The 16,654-nt window shown below is 32.2% G+C and overlaps 1 protein-coding gene across 2 annotated transcripts in view; it reads right to left on the reverse strand.

Annotated features, from left to right (window-relative positions):
* LOC130670315 (neuroligin-4, X-linked-like) overlaps positions 1-16,654 on the reverse strand; it is a 210,179-nt gene that overhangs the window by 59,224 nt on the left and 134,301 nt on the right. For both annotated transcript variants that reach the window (XM_057473668.1, XM_057473669.1), the window contains exons 4-7: positions 14,871-15,224; positions 8,897-9,206; positions 8,355-8,562; positions 6,083-6,337 (exon numbers count right to left, since the gene is read on the reverse strand). In XM_057473668.1, the coding sequence (XP_057329651.1) occupies positions 6,083-6,337; positions 8,355-8,562; positions 8,897-9,206; positions 14,871-15,224 (1,127 nt within the window). The remainder of the gene's footprint in view (positions 1-6,082; positions 6,338-8,354; positions 8,563-8,896; positions 9,207-14,870; positions 15,225-16,654) is intronic.

Consider the following 16,654-nt stretch of genomic DNA (forward strand, 5'->3'; position numbering starts at 1 on the left):
TATTTCAATTTTCCGCAACAAAAATTTTTTCCATAAATATTTTCTTGAGTGTCTTCTCGTCGTGTTAATAGTCGAAAACGTGTTGCCCTGATAAATAAACATTTTACAAACATGACCCCTAAGTATAAGTATGATGTGCGAGTAATAGGATAGAAAATACTCAACGGTTACTCAGCATACATATAAACAGTATATATATTTTTTTCTATATCTACTGTAGACTAAAGAGCCTGGTTTCAGTCACTGCACGTACGAACATATACTATATAGTTTACAGGATGTTGATATCCAGCCCGGAACAAGGGTAATGCGAGCACACTCGCACCCCAGTGCGCGAGAATTCACGTTCATGTACCCTAGGATATTCGCATCGGAAAGTTTCAATACCTCTACAGCTCATCCTCTAGCAGCAGTAACAGCAGTACCAACCTTCCTTCTATACGTATCCTTATTCTCTGTTGTCTCTTTCTGTTTTTCCTACTTAAACTCGTCGTCTCCGTAATTTCGCAGTTCACGCGCGTGAAGTCGAGTTACACAGCGTGTTATCAATTCTACTCACGGTCATGCTTTGTTGTCTTCCGAGATATTACTCTTTGCTATAAATATTATACACTTTTTCGTTATATAAAAATAATAAACTGTTTAGTTACTTTGTCTTAAAAAATAATAAAATTAAATATTGGATTTTGTGAGGGAAAATAAAAATTTTTTTCTTCAGTATTTCATATTTTTTTTCTTCGAAAATTTAATAATAATCGTCGTCGGATGAAATGAAATGTATCGAGCATGAAATTGGTAAAATTTATGTTACATTTTGTTGAGAATATTGGACTTTAAGGTTCTTTTATTATTTGGAGTGAGATTGGCATATGAATTTGAAGTAACCGCGGAAACGTCCTTTCGCTGTCGATGTCGACTTTCATCGTTTCATTGCTTGCTTGATATGTTTGTATGAATAATGCAACCGCAGCTCTTCTAAAGTACATATACATATTTGAAATATAAAATATGAAATATAAAAAATAAAGAATCGGATGATAAAGACGATGAGAATCAATATCCTACGTCAAATCGTCTGGCTGGACGAAAATGGAATATTGAAATGTGAGATATAAAGTATGTATAGGTATAGTCATACACATACATAACTTATTATAGAAAGATCTTCTTTGCGATTTCGAGGGGATTTTGCATGTCTTGCAAATAGGAATCGACAACTAGACGATCCACTTTCGGTTGCGAGTTTTTATACTTGGTCTTCATACATGAATTTCAATAAGTCATGAATCAATTCTAATTTATCGTTTTTTACCAATAAATTTCCATTAACGATCTCGTTATTGTTATAAAAAAAATTCAACTGAGTGTTATAATCAATGGAGAAGCTTCAGGTTTTTTTTCTAAAGATGAAAAAAAATTTTCAGGCGGCCCATAAATTATGTCCCACTGGCATATATATAAAAACACTGGAATTTACTATTCCTCGAAGCCATACTGTTTGCATGCGAAATAAAATACATAACATGTGTGCGGATTCTCGAAAAAAAAATTTCCGGAGGTTCAACTGAAATTGTGAAATGCAATATAACCGAGTGGCCATTAAAATTGTCACAAAGAGTAGCACGGTGAGTGTGTGTTTGAGAACTACAAAAGAATTTATTGGTCTCTTCTATGGTACGGGAATTATTGCGTTACCGCGGTATTTATTGGAATTCAATGAAACGAATCACCCTGAAGTTGGCGCCAACGACGCGTCGATCGCGCGAAATTCCATTACACGAGTTCCGTATACTATTTATACGAATCAATGCTTGCGAGAACTCGATGAACGGACGACTCTGACGTAACTATATAATGCATACACATATGTGCGCATACACACTAAAGCACACATATATATCAGAATGGCACGTAAAATATGTCAAGTAAAATCAATAAAAATTTTTTGAAAATTTTAGATAATTGTAAAATTAAATAATTCCTTCGGGGTAAGTGGATAAATTTTAATTTCCACGGACCAGGGCGAAGAAAAACCGGGACGCAGAGAAAAAAAATTCACTATTGGACTTTGAGTACGTGGAATATTTTATTTTTTACTTAAAACGAAATAAAATAATACCAATTTTTAATTGTAATTAAAAATTGTTGTTTTTTTTCGTGAAAAATGGAGTGAGCTTAAAAAAAAAAAATGAAATTTTCGCCTAGCCCTGTTCTTTGTAATACACTGTAAAAAGAGCGGTGTTAAAAATGGACTCATTTTAACTCCGCCCGGTGTTAAAATAAAATTACACCGGTGTTAAAAATACCGGTGTTAAATCGGGATAACCGGTGTAAAAGCGGAGTAAAATCGGTGTAAAGGCGGGGTAACCGGTGTAAAAACGGAGTAACATCGGTGTAAAAGCAGGGTACTTGGACTACTTGCGACTACTTGGAGTATTAACTTTAAAGATTATAAAACACAAAAAATGTCAGTTCTTTATGAAAATTTATAAAGAATATCATTTTTTAACAAGTATAGTGATCGAGTAAGTAAAAATATTCACAAAGTAAAATATTTTAACACTGGTAAAGAATATCGACACCGGCAGCGGCGTTATTTTAACACCGGTCTAGAATATTTACACCGGTGGCAGCGTTATTTTAACACCGGTACAGAATATTTACACCGGTGGCGGCGTTATTTTCACACCGCTTTCGGGGGTAAATTTAACACCGATGATTTTAACACCTACACCGCTTGGACTTTCCCCGGTGATTTTTTACAGTGTATAGTTCACTGAATTAAGTTACAACGACCGTTATAAATATGTATATTTAATAATATCTCATTAAATAACCGCCGATAGTTATCGAGTTCGCCTGAAAATAAATTAACAAACTACAAAATGGTTTATAGCAAAACTCAAATTGAAATCGCGAAAGATTAGACAACCGTTTTACGTGCATAATACAACTCATATACTATTGAGAAGAGATCGGATTACTTTACTACTGAATAATACCGCAAATTTAAGAGAAGACTATTGAAAAAACCGTAATTCACAACCAAGTACCTACATCCTCGTTCATTAATCGAACCATTAAAACTCGATTTCAATTTCAATTTAAACAGAATTGATTACCGGATTGTTGGAGATCTGCATTCACTCTCGCTATTTATATACACCCTATACATTTTTATCTTTTTTATCATTTTTTTTTCCACATCTTCTTTTATATAGTGTACACCACGATGGATATATTCCCACGAGCCTTCGTTCAAGATAATGGAGAAATTGATCGGTTGTGGATACGGAAGAACAAACAACTCGTCAAAGTCCCTCAACCTTTTTACTTCATTTTTTCTTTTTATTTTATTTTTCCTATTTCTCACCGAAATGGAAAAATCTCTCCGAGATCCCGTATGCACTGGCTATCTACCAGAGAAACCAGAAAGTTACCAATCGAGATTTAGTTCAAGGTATATTGAAAAAGCTTTTATTCCATTCTCCGAACTTTATCTTTATCTATATCTATATCACCCAAAATCCCGGGATTTTCTTTAAAAAATATTTGCATTCGTATTCAATTCACTCATCAACGGTTTTATTAAGTTTATAAAATTTTTATTTCATTTTAAATTAACAAATATATCGCATAGAATAATTTTTCTGCGGCATTTTATGGTTGAAAAAATAATCGGGAATAATAATTTTATAAATAACAAATTAAATGGTCAAAATGATAAGAATCTACTCGGAAAGAAAATTATGGGAAGTTTTGCTATGAATTATGGGAATAGTTCCCATAATGATATGGGAATTGTACCCATACTACTATAGGGATGGTTCCAATATATTATGGGAGCAATTCCTATACCATTATGGGAACCATTCCCATAATGGTATGGGAACTATTCCTATAATATTATGGGAATAGCTCTCATACTATTATAGGTACCATTCCTATAATTTATGGGAATGGTTCCTACAATTTATAGGAATAGTTCCTATATATTATGGGAATGATTCCCATAATATTATAGAAAGTATTCCTATAAATTATAGGGACCATTCCTATAATTAGAAGAACCATTCCTATAACGTTATGCGTCTCATTCCCATAATTATAGGAACTATTCCTATAATAATGGGAAACATTCCTATAATTATAGAAACTGCTCCCATAATTTATGGTCGTAATTCCTATGATGGTATAGGAAAAAATTTCACAAAATTATGGGAACAGTTTCCATAATTTTCTTTCCGTGTAAAGGTATAGACAACGTAAAGGTATAGACAGGAAATAAAAACTAGTAACATAAAAGTATGTGGAATAACTGGCGCCAGTAATATGACGACAATTCGTAAACGTCAAAGCACACCCGAAAATTGAAACGGGCTTGCGTCGTCGATTCTCTGGTGATATTTCAATTAAACCTGCACACAACGTCACGCTATATTCATATATATACATATATGACCATACATACATACGAAGTATCTACATATACAATAATCGACAAATATACACACGTATTTAATCGTATAACGTCGTCTGCATTTCCCGGAATGCTATCATCAGTAGTTTAAATTTTCAATGGTATTTTCATAGTCATCAAAGCACCAGCCCACATGTATAGATATACGTAGCACTTATAAGTGCTCTAGACAAGTTTTATGACTTCGACAAACTCATAAAACAATTAAATTCTAAAGAGAAATAATAATAATAATATCATGAATGGTTTTACACTCACTCAATTCTGTCACAGCGATAATTTCACCCGTCAATTACTTTTACAATTGTAATTTATTATTCCCGAGAAAATTAAATGAAAATTTTGTTAAAACCTTAAATTGTGTGATTGTCAAAATTTTGTACATGCATATTGATATATACAAAATATCCATAAGTGCTCATACGATACATGAATATGCATATGCCTGTGACCTCTTTGTTGCCAATTATCGGTGTGTTTACGTTCAATTATGAACAAATTACAGTGCATCGATGTTGCTCGTTGTTGGGGCGAGAGATAGATGGATAGATAGATACATATACAAGTTCTGTGTACCAGAGTGATGGAATAATGAAGAGAGAGAGAGAGAGAGAGTAAAAGAGAGTAAAATAGATGATTGTATTGGAGTTGAGCTTGCAAAGTGAGTGGTGAACTCATCGGCAATGCGCGGCATTGAAATCAATATCCGCGACACCCGGTGTCACGAGACCACTACATCCATAAACCATTTCCAACGTCTATTCTATTCTACTCTACTCTATGCTGTTTTATATATATATATTTATTATATGTATATTTATCACTGGTGGTTGACTGAAGCTATTACAATAATTATTACTATTAGTCATTGTTGATTATTGACCGTAAAAGTGAGTAATTCAGTGCTCTGCGATTTCAATTATTCATTCCCTTTTTATATTTTTATTTTATTTTCGCTCATGTATTTTTTTGTTTTGTAAATTGATTATAGAGGATGGATTTTAGTACTAGATTTATAAGTTACCTGCACAGAAAAAAAAGTTATCTTGAGTCAAGAAAATATTTTGGAAGACAAACGTTTTCGGGAACTAAGTCAAGATTTTTTTGAGCCAAAAGACTCTGTCTTGGTTAAAAAAAATTCGTCTTGGTCGGAGAAGATTTCTACTTGATCTGAGAAAATTTAGGTTTCCAAAAAAATTTCTTGAATCAAGAATATTTATGATCTTGAAGTTAGCAGACAATTGGCAATTTTCGGATTTTTGTTTCAACAAATTAATTATGGAAAAAAAATAAAATAAAAATATGCACATGTAGAAAATTTAAAAAACTTCATGTGCAATTTTTTCAAATTTTTTTTTTTATAATTTACCGTCTACAATAAAATCCAAAAATTACTAGACTTCGGCTAACTTCAGTATCATGAATATTTACCTTCAGTCGAAAATTTTTTTTTTCTGTGTGTGACTAATTAATTTTTTGTTAATTAAATGTATCGACAAAAAAAAATTCTCTACTCTCTAACGACGTTAATTACCCAGATAATGTATAGGTCAGAAAGTTGTTTGATAAGTTATAAATTAAAATAAAAAATATATATCTCACCTCTGGATAATCGCCGTCCTTGGTTTGAAAATCGAATACATAGAAATATGTTTTCGGCATTGGTTCTTTTTCGCTGTCAGGAATTGGCGTAATGTGAGGATTATTTGGTTGGCGTGTGTGACGAAGTGTAAAAAGATCACCAGTTTGTACAAGTGGTGCTACGAATTGTGCGTCACTCAATGCACGTACGCATCCGTCTCTCGTGTTTGATGGATGCTGCATTGTTCGTTCCCACTCAGTATACTCGTTCACTATCTAAGCAAACAAAAGCACAAAATGTTCTTTTAAACAAAAAATAAATACAACACTCTGAATAAAACGAATGAGTTTCGTAGTTAGTTCCCTCTTGTATTTTATATTCAATTTTTTTTTCTTCACTTTTATTTCTAATTCACATTCGTTTTTTTTTTGTTTTTTCCATCGCTTTAACAAATATTTTACTAAAGACGGTTTGTAGTAGTAGTAGTAGTAGTTTGGTTGTTAGTATTTTATAATGAACCACTTTATTGAGTAATACGCAGTAAAGTAGCTTATAACCTTCATATATATACACATATACTGTAGACACGTTGAAAGTTTTCAAAAGCCAATACAAAGTTTGATAAGCTTTGAACGTTGAGTTTGTGCGCAGTTAATTTGACAGAAAGTTCATTTTAACGAATTAAAGTGATCTAAAAAAAACTCAATGCATAAAACTTTATCCCCCGTTTTCAAATAAAAAAAAAACAGCTCACTGTAAATTATTTCGTAACATTCGTATAAATTGCTACCATAAATAGCAATTCATTAATGGATAAGCTTTAAAAATGTAACCATGTATTTTCTTATCATGAAAATGTAAAATGATCAGATTACAACCGATGCATATGCGATTATCTGACACTCTGATGTCAGATATTGTCGTAATTTTTATTTTTTTTCAGTAATATTTATATATTTATATATTTTTTATCCCTCATATTCATTTGGTTTATTCGGCTATTGGTGTTGGTGTTAGTGTTGGTATTTTTGTTTATTTATAGTTTTTATTTATATTTAAAAATTTTATTTGTTTTGTTTATCCGATCCATTTATTTTATCCATATCCAAATACACCGTTTAACGGATGTTCAGAGATAACAGTTATATGCAGATAGATATATTTGTTATATCTACAGTTCTACTGTGAGTATCAGACTACCTAAATGTTTGTGATATGTGATCGAGGGCATTCGTTTGTCGATACATAACTTTTTTTGTGTCAAACAGTATTTGATTTACTAGTGTGCACATTTCTGGGATGAGTTACTTTTATATTTGCGTGAAATTTATATTTTATTTTTACTTTAAACAACTATCGATTGACCACATTTATTTTTTCTTCTTTGTTTACCCGAGTCAAAAAACAAATTCGGATTTAAGTCTCAAAGTTCTCAATAAGGTTTTCGAGGATCATTTTAGAATTTTAAGATTGACAACAGTATAGAAAGTTATCCTGGTTCAGTCCTCAAAGTAGTAGCTACGACCAATTTTACCACTTCAAGGACTAAAATGGAATAACATAATCTGGATTAGAGCCTCAAAATACTAAAATCATACAGGAATAATTTTATCCGCATTTGAACCTCCAAAGTCTCATTCGATGTATTCTCTCCCCTCCCTTTTCTATCTAAAATTTTTCAAAGTCCGAAGTATTATAACTTTTCATTCGTTGAGGATTTTGAGGCCTTAGTTACAATTTAAAATCGACCTCATAGTTCTCATTGAGGATTTTGAGTACTGAAGTAGAGTTACTTTCTGCACGGAGAGAAAAAAATAGTTCTGATTCCTATATGAGCATGGTAACAATTACTATCTTACATAGGAACGAAGATTTTTGTAAAAATCTTGTGTGAATATGCTGTAAAAAATCTTTAGAATTGTGGCAAAAATACAAGTGATAGCTCATTCGATGCGAAATGAAATTTCGAGCAAGATGTGTTTTTTATTTTTTTTAATAAGTTTTTTGCTGTCATATTGGCGTGTTGAGGTTAGAGTAAGATTGCAGCTGCGCGGAATCTGATTTTTAACATCAAATAAAAATTAATGTTTATGGAGCTAGAATTCCGGGAGTCGAGACTTTTTGTTAAAAATTTCCTCCTCCTTAAAGATCTTTTTTTAGATTTTCGATATCGCTTATAGTTATTGAGTAATTAACAAAAATCTAAGATTCTTTATTTTGTTTATGTTTTTTGTGAATGAAAAATTTAAAAAACAAATTTTAAATTTGACTCGGATGTCGTCATTTACTTACTGTATAAAATATTTCCGTGAGGTGATACGTGTAGGCATTTCTTACGTAAGTGCGTATTATTCTGTCCCGTCTTTCGCCCTCAAAACCGGCTTGCACGTCTTTTTCAGCGAATCTCCACAATGCCTCGCTTGTTGTTACGCCGAACAATAGATCATACTTGTTGTTACTGGTGATTGGCGTTCCAGGATCATTTCTCTTTGGAAGTTGTCTGTGAATTAAATAAATTTAGCTTAGGAGTGAGTAAGTAACGAAGTAAGTAAGTAAGAAAGAAAGTAAATAACTAAGTAACTAAAGTTTCTCGCGTGAAACTTCTGTATTAAATTAATCACGTACATTAAAAAAATTTAAAAAATAGTTTATTAATTATTTTACATTAATGGATTACTTGTTATGACAATCTATCATTTATGGTAATTCAAAACTAATTCATAAATTATGTCAAAAGTTTTATTTACTTACTTACTTTCGATCTTAATTTTATTGAAATAAAATAGGCTAGAGTAAGTGAAAAAATAAATTTATAAAAATTTATTTTTACTGACCCGGATCCTTGGAACTCTGGACCGAGATAGGAAAGAAGATCCTTGTGAAAATCTGGTTTTATGACGACCCCGTCGACACTGGGTCCGAATGCACTGAGAAAAGTCGGCGCTTGTATGTCCGCTGACATGAGATCCTTGAGTTGAGCTTCACGTAGACAATCCACGATCAGCTCGTGCTCCTTCAGAAGATCTGATGGTACAGAACAGTTTACTGCTTTAGCTAGTTTTACGGCGTACGTTACCGGATCTTCTACAACTGCCCAGGACGACAAGGCGCTGCCTGACAGTAAAATGGCTCTCTTAAAAAGACCTGGAAATAAAAAGTATAAAATATATTTAAAAATTTATCTAGATCAAAACATGACATATTTGTGGGCATTAAATTCTTTAAGTATAAAATATAAAATTTGAATAAATATTTATTTGAAAATATTTAAATAAAATATTGCCTCACATAATATTTAACGTTATCTTCATAAATTTGAATATTATAATTCAACTTAAATTTGTTCGCGGACTAAATTTATTTTTAAACTTAAATAGATGATTCCTTTAAAACTAGTGGGTTAGTAAACGTTAAGTTTAAATTTATTCCCACTATTAAAAATCACTTTTGTCGTTAAGCATAACCCAGGTGGGTTACTCGTTTCCTCATCTATCTTTTCTCGAAAAAATGATAAAAGGATTGAGAGACGGAAAATAAATATACACGAAAATTATCCGTATTTTTAAGACCCTATGATTTTTTTCGTTTGTATTCCTGACGACATGTCACCGAAACAACGTTATTGAGAGATAATGTCATTCGATAAACTTTTTTAAAAAACTTGAGCACAGCCTCTCGAGATCTTATTGCTACTGCCGCCGTCGCTACTAGTACTTTCAGTTCATCTTATACTTATTCTTGTTGAATTGACGATGCGCTTTCAAGTGACTTATTTAGTCCACGTACTTGACAAATTCAAAGTACCACGAGAATTTATATAAACCAGCAAGTGCATTAAAATTCTTTCATAATATTTTCCATCTTCTATTTTTTATTTTTTTCCTTTTTTTATTTATCGAACTCATAAAGTTTTGATAGAAATTAAGACTTTATATATATAGATATATAAATATTCATTCATTCATTCAATGGAATTTGTTTTATTTAATAATAAAGGAGATCGTTAAATTTTTTTGAATTTAATGGGCAAAAAAATTTGAATATATTCTTTTTTAATTTGCTGTAATGGTAAGCACGCTGTAAGGACTAGTATTTATATATAAGAATGAGACTAAGCTAGAGAAGATATTTGATTGAAAGATATTTAATGCACTGATGCCTTCATCCGTTGGCAGAACAGGTAGAGTGTGATGTGTTTTGATCGCATAAAGTTTGAAATTTTCTCGGCGGGAAATCCGTATGAAATTCTCTCAACAATCTCCGAGACGCAAACCCACACCATCAACCGGAATTCATCCTAATTAGAGGCTGCTGAAGTAACCACAAGACAACTTCCTTCTATGTAGTCTGAAATCCTTTGGGTTTACAAGAGTGGCCAGAATGTTACCAAAACCATGCTCCGATGAATTTTACTGTTCTCCCACCGGATTTTCTCTGCTAGTTTAAGACATATATATGTATAACTCTCCAAGATCTTCAAGATAGATAGAGATATATATCCTCATTGTACGGCGTACATAATTAGTGTGCTCGTTTCGTAATAAGAGTATAAAATATAAAATAGCATAATCTAAGGATGTTTATTCTTTCATTAATTTTTTATCTCGTTTATTTTATTTCTTGGTTTTTATTATGTATAAATAATGAAAGAGCTACTTCAGAAATACTCAGTGTGCAGACTATGGTGAATTTTTTATCTTGAGTTAACATACAGAGTAATTTTTAAAAATAATTAACAAATTTAAAAAATGAGAAAATCTTATAACTTTCAAGAGGAGTAAAGTCGGGAAAATGGGGTAGCCGAAGAAAAGATGGAATTTTTTATCCTGAATACGTCAAATTTTTTTCTCAAATTAAAATAAAGTTTCAATTGACAAAAAGTTTTTTTTCATATTCGAGCAAAATGGAGTCCGTCAAAAATATGAAAAAAAATTTTTATTTTTGTTTCCACTCATATTCAGAGTGTGGTGATTCAAGGGAAAGTTTAAGCAACAACTATACGTTACAATAGAATTTTTGATTGTTCAAATTCAAAGTAAAATTTATCACATTTGATTTGAATTAAAAAAAATATATGTCAAAATTTATGTAGTTAATTTGGAAGGGAGTAAAAAAAATAATTCTGAATGAATTGAATAAGTTTTACGGTTAATATTACGATAGAAGAGTAGTATAAAGTATTTTACATCCGGGATGGTACTGGAAGAGGATCAAAATATCTATATATTATAGCAGTATAGAATCAAAGTGAAGCTAGTAGCAGCAATGTGGATGAAGATCGCTCCCAACCGATTTTGGCTGGTGTCCAAACTCGCTCGTGTCCAAAGCTCACTCGGTTTGCTGATAAGGCAGAGCACAGCTCGTACCAAATCGCTGAGCGTATGCGTGATCACGTCACCGTTATACAGGGAAATATTTTTTATTGAGAGGAGACCGACCCTGTTTTTTCCATTTAAATGCACACGGTGTTATCAAATATTTGGGGGTATTAAATAACTATTTGTCCTCCCGCGAGATGTGACACGTTAATAATCTTTCCCATCACAAAAAACGAATTTATATGTAAAAAAAAAAGTATGATATAAAAATATAGAGACAAATAATTGTTGAAATATGAGTAGAAAAAAAATTGCGTGAGTTAATTTTAAAAAATCGTGATGTCGTAATCCAGCAGCAGAGCTGGCAACTGTCCAGGACACGCGTCTCCATATTGGGCATCAAGAAAAGTATTTTCCAATAGCGTGTCGGTGGATGTTGGAGGAGCGAGATCAAGTTCGAACTAAGGGGCACGTTCACTTGATTTACGTTAGCGCATGTCGATATTTTTTCAACCAGTTATTTTCTTTTATTTGCAATACATTTAACTTTTTATTGATCATAAATATTAATCTATATAGTCTAGACATTTTATTAATTATTTATTTCATTTCCCCTTATGATTAATTAATAAAAAGGTTAACGTTGAATTTATTCAGAAAAAAAAAATTATAAAAGAAATTAAATTCTCTATCAATAAATTGCTAGAATTTTTCATCCCTATTTGGTTTTGTCGATAATTTAAAATTTAACAGAGAATTTTATTGAAACTAATATTTGCGATAAAATATTTTACCCATAAATATTATAAAATTTTAATTAATAGTTTAATTCAATTTTGGACTGCACTTATGAATTAAACTTTGTAAGTAAACTAATTTTTAAATAATTAAGTAACACGAATTGTCATCCCAACACTTTTACTTGTTACTTTTAAACTGCAGTCCCAAAGGACTGGTTAAAATCTTTTGTTATCCCACCCGAGTCTCGCTTGATAGGTCGTTATTACCCGCATCATAGTTTTATATTAAATAATTTAAATTTGCTTGAACTGATTGCAAGTAAAAATAATTAACATTAATTTTTTGAAATAAATTAAGAAACCTGAGTCAAAAAACCAATTCTAGTTTAATCCTTAAAGGCATCAATTCCTTGAATGTTTTATTTGCTGGCCAAAAAGTAACTCTATTTTAGTACTAAAAATCCTCAATGAGAACTATGAGGTCTAAATGCGAATAATTTATCGATTTTAAATTGTAACTAAGGCCTCAAAATCCTCAACGAATAAAAAGTTATACTTTGGACTTTAAAAAATTTTAAATAGAAAAGGGAGGGGAGATAATACGTCGAATGAGATCTTTGAGGTTCGAATGTGGATAAAATTATTCCTGTATGTTTTGAGTATTTTGAGGCTCTAGTAGGAGAAAAGTGTTGGCTTGCACCAAGAGAAAAAAGTGTATATTTCCAAGTAAAATTTCTTGATTTAAGTATTATTTTACTCAAATAGTGCCAAGTAAATATTTTTTTAATTTTAGTAAAAATGCATTGTCTGTAGAAATTTATGAGTAGATTCAAACAATTGTTATAAAGATAAGAAATATTATACTTCGATGTAGTAAATTTTTTCTTGTTTTCAGTATTATGAGTTAAGTAAACATGGTTACTTGAATTTAATTTTTTTTCCTCTCAGTGTGAGACCTAGCAATTTTTATTATGCTGTCGACCAAACTTAAAACAGAAAGTGAAGCATCAAAAAATTTATTATGCTCTTATAAAAAATCATTATGCCGCATCACAATTATTATAATGTATGAAAGTAATTATTATTAAAGCTTATCGATAAGTTTCTAGCACGTAGTAAGTGTTGTGATACAGCATAATAATTTTTCGTATGAGCACAATAATTTTTTGGATGCTTCCCTTCTTGTTTTAAGTTTGGTCGACAGCATAATAAAAATTGCTAGGTTTCGAGCCAACATTTTTCTCCGTGTAATCCAGATTATGTTATTCCATTTTAGTTCTCGAAGAGGTAAAATTGGTCGTAACTACTACTTTGAGGACTAAACTAGGATAACTTTCTATACTGTTGTCAATCTTTAAATTCTAAATTGATCCTCAAAAACCTCTTTGAGAACCTTGCGACTTAAATCCGAATTTGTTTTTTGACTCGGGATCGCCCAGCTTTGAAATTTAGCTCATTAGTTTATTTGTCTAATATTCGTAATGAATAATAAAATTAATTAGTTTAACTGTAGATTTACTCAGCATGAGTTTGATAATTTATTCTTGCATACATAATCGGCAAATGCAAAGAGGGCGTAAAGTGGTCATAGCAAGTGTGTTCACACAACTATTATTGTATATCAAACCTAGTAACAGCAGCGATATTTCACGCACATAATATCGCAAATGTCGTCGTAGTCAGGATATCCATATCCAAGTTATAGGTAACAGAATCGCGAAGCGGTTGGTCCCATGTGACCGTTAACCCACTATGGAATTATATGAGCAAGGTGAATACGTTGCAGTCGATATGCCTCATACATTGTATGTAGGAAGATATATACATGTATATATGTGTGCATATATATATCTATAGTCTGTATGTAGAAATAGGTATAGTATAGTATAGTGTAACCTGAGGCAATGGGGATAAAGATATAAAGAGAGACATCCAATATCTACGGCAATGTGTTACCGGAGTCTACTTTGCCCTGGATAAAACCCAACCGACCTACCAGCAGACATACGTCGTAGACTGCTTATATATATATAAAATAGGGGAAAGAGTAGTATAATAGTATAAATATAGTATTGCACAGTAGTCTAGTTGAATGTTGGGTGGATTTTCGAGTCACAGTCTGCGATGTGTCACACATGTTTTCCATAGAATATTACAAGTTTCTGTCAATCTTTCTCTGTTGGATTGAGAAGTATGTCAAAGTCACCTTAAATTTCATGAAAGCTCATAGTCGGTGTACTGAAAGATGAACGAGAATTAATCTAACGTATAATCTGATGTCTTCTGTATACGAGAGCTCGAATTCTGGTGTAAATGATATTCCCTTGCCAAAAGAGAAGTATACTCGGAATGAGGGCAATAGTGTAATTGTGAAGAGAGTCTACAAAGAGAAGGAAGATGTATATAACAGGAGATATACATTTACTGATGATGGTTACTGTCGTCTGTGTTAATTTGAGAACTCGAGCGAGAATCAGGCCACTTGGGACACCGGCATTTATGTGGGGAGTAATTTTATTGTCTTTCATTCGTCAAGTTATTTCGTTTTGTTTTATTCATTTATTTGATACAAAATAAATGACAAGAGTAAAAATTATCGAAATATTTTTTTTCTGTACCAAGTAAATAAGAAAAAGTTTCTATCTTAGAAGGTAAATAAAAAAGTATTTGAACTGGGAGCCTTTTAATGTGGATGTGTATATAAAATGACATAACGTAAGGATAAAATAAATAAATATAGCGTGACTTACCGGAAATGACAGTGGGACTGATGGCGAGAAAATTGACACACGCAGCACCAGTGCCGTGACCCATGAGTGTTACGTTACCGGGATCACCGCCAAAGAGGGCAATGTTCTCTTGTACCCAGTGAAGCGCAGCCAGCTGATCCATGAGACCGTAATTTGCCACCCGTGCTTTTGTATGAGGCGAAATGTTGGCGTTAAGAAAGCCCAGTACGCCGAGCCGGTAGTTGATCGTTACGACAACTTGGTCAGTGTAGCTAGCAAGGACACTGCCGTCGTATGGATTTCCGCTTCCCCAGTCATAGCTCTCGCCGTGGATATATAAAAGTACCGGATGCCTCTTGCCGCTGTCTGACATTCCTGAAACAAGACCAAAACCAAAATGCTTTACTTCACTGTTGGGAGTGTCTTCTGATTCATCTTATATTATTTTATTTTTATTTTCTCTCCTTCTACTTGAGTTCTTACTCGTCTACCAAGTCGCTCTGAGATATCGCGACGATGTTATCGACGTCCTTCCGCTTGTCGTAAAAACGAAAAGGTAGAAAACAACCACATGAATTGACAAAATACATGTGCCACTAAAAATTTTACAAAAACATATCCCATCGTGATTATGGTTGATGGATTTTCTGAGCTTCCATCAATTTTTATTGGCTCTAAAAAAATTTATTTTATTTTTGTTTCTCCATTTTCATTAAATATTTATAATTTAAACGTTTTAATATTTTGTTAAATTTAAAGTTTATAAACTTTCAATCAAATTCTAGTGACATTGATTGACGTGAAAATTTTCTCACCCCTAATTTTAAAAATCGATAATTCATTAATCATTAATAATAATTGCTGCAGAATTATTTTCATAAAAATATATTTTTCTCTCTTAAAATATTCTCTAAAAAATATTCAGCATTAAATTGAGTTGATAAATTTAAATAACCGATTTGAGATTTCTCTCAGTAGATCTTTTATTGCTCGAAAAATTTATTTGACAATCAATTATAAAAAGCAAAGATAAGAGCGTATATATAATGAGGATCAGTGTCTTTTCACTCTCGTTGCCACGGGGATCGATATTCGTGGTTGACAAAAGATGAGTGCAGTGGTAGTTGGTTCTTAAACTCACGGCTTTTCATATCATCCCACACTCTCATTTTCCCTTTTCACTTCCTATAGAACAGACATCGCATACTTGCATTGGTGTCGTTAGATATATAAAGTGAACGAGCTTCAAGAGAACGAGTGGTTTACTAGTAGTAGTAAAGAGACACCGTGGCACCAGAGAAAAGAGAAAAGGCAGGCAACAGCGGCAGTAGCATCCGGTACGAAGCAGCCAACAGAGACCCTCATCGAAACAAAGCGTCTTGTGTTGACCGTGTGTCTAGCCCTATTGAAATGCCACCGTTGCCTGAGGAAAACCAAAAGTGGTTTTCGTTTGTCAAAGACTATGCGCATAAATATATATAGATATATATAATCACTCGCTATATTCTTCTGTCGATGAGGACATTATGATTTCAATAGGATGATAATAATAATAATATTTGATTTTATCAGAGTAGGAAGAGGAAGAAAAAACAGTGACTCAAAAAATCTTACTCTACTATCATGTTTTTTTTATAGAGTTCGTTGCAGACCTCCCCGTTTCCTAACAATTTGTCACAAGATTCAATATTTAATCATAATTTTATTTTATTTGATGGAACTATTTATCAATGAGTAAGAAAGTAAACACAGATATTTAGTCATAATAGAAGAGACTTGATTGGCTTGTCAGTGACGAGGATGAT

The sequence above is a fragment of the Microplitis mediator genome, chromosome 6 (assembly GCF_029852145.1).
Source record: "Microplitis mediator isolate UGA2020A chromosome 6, iyMicMedi2.1, whole genome shotgun sequence".
NCBI classification, from domain to species: domain Eukaryota; kingdom Metazoa; phylum Arthropoda; class Insecta; order Hymenoptera; family Braconidae; genus Microplitis; species Microplitis mediator.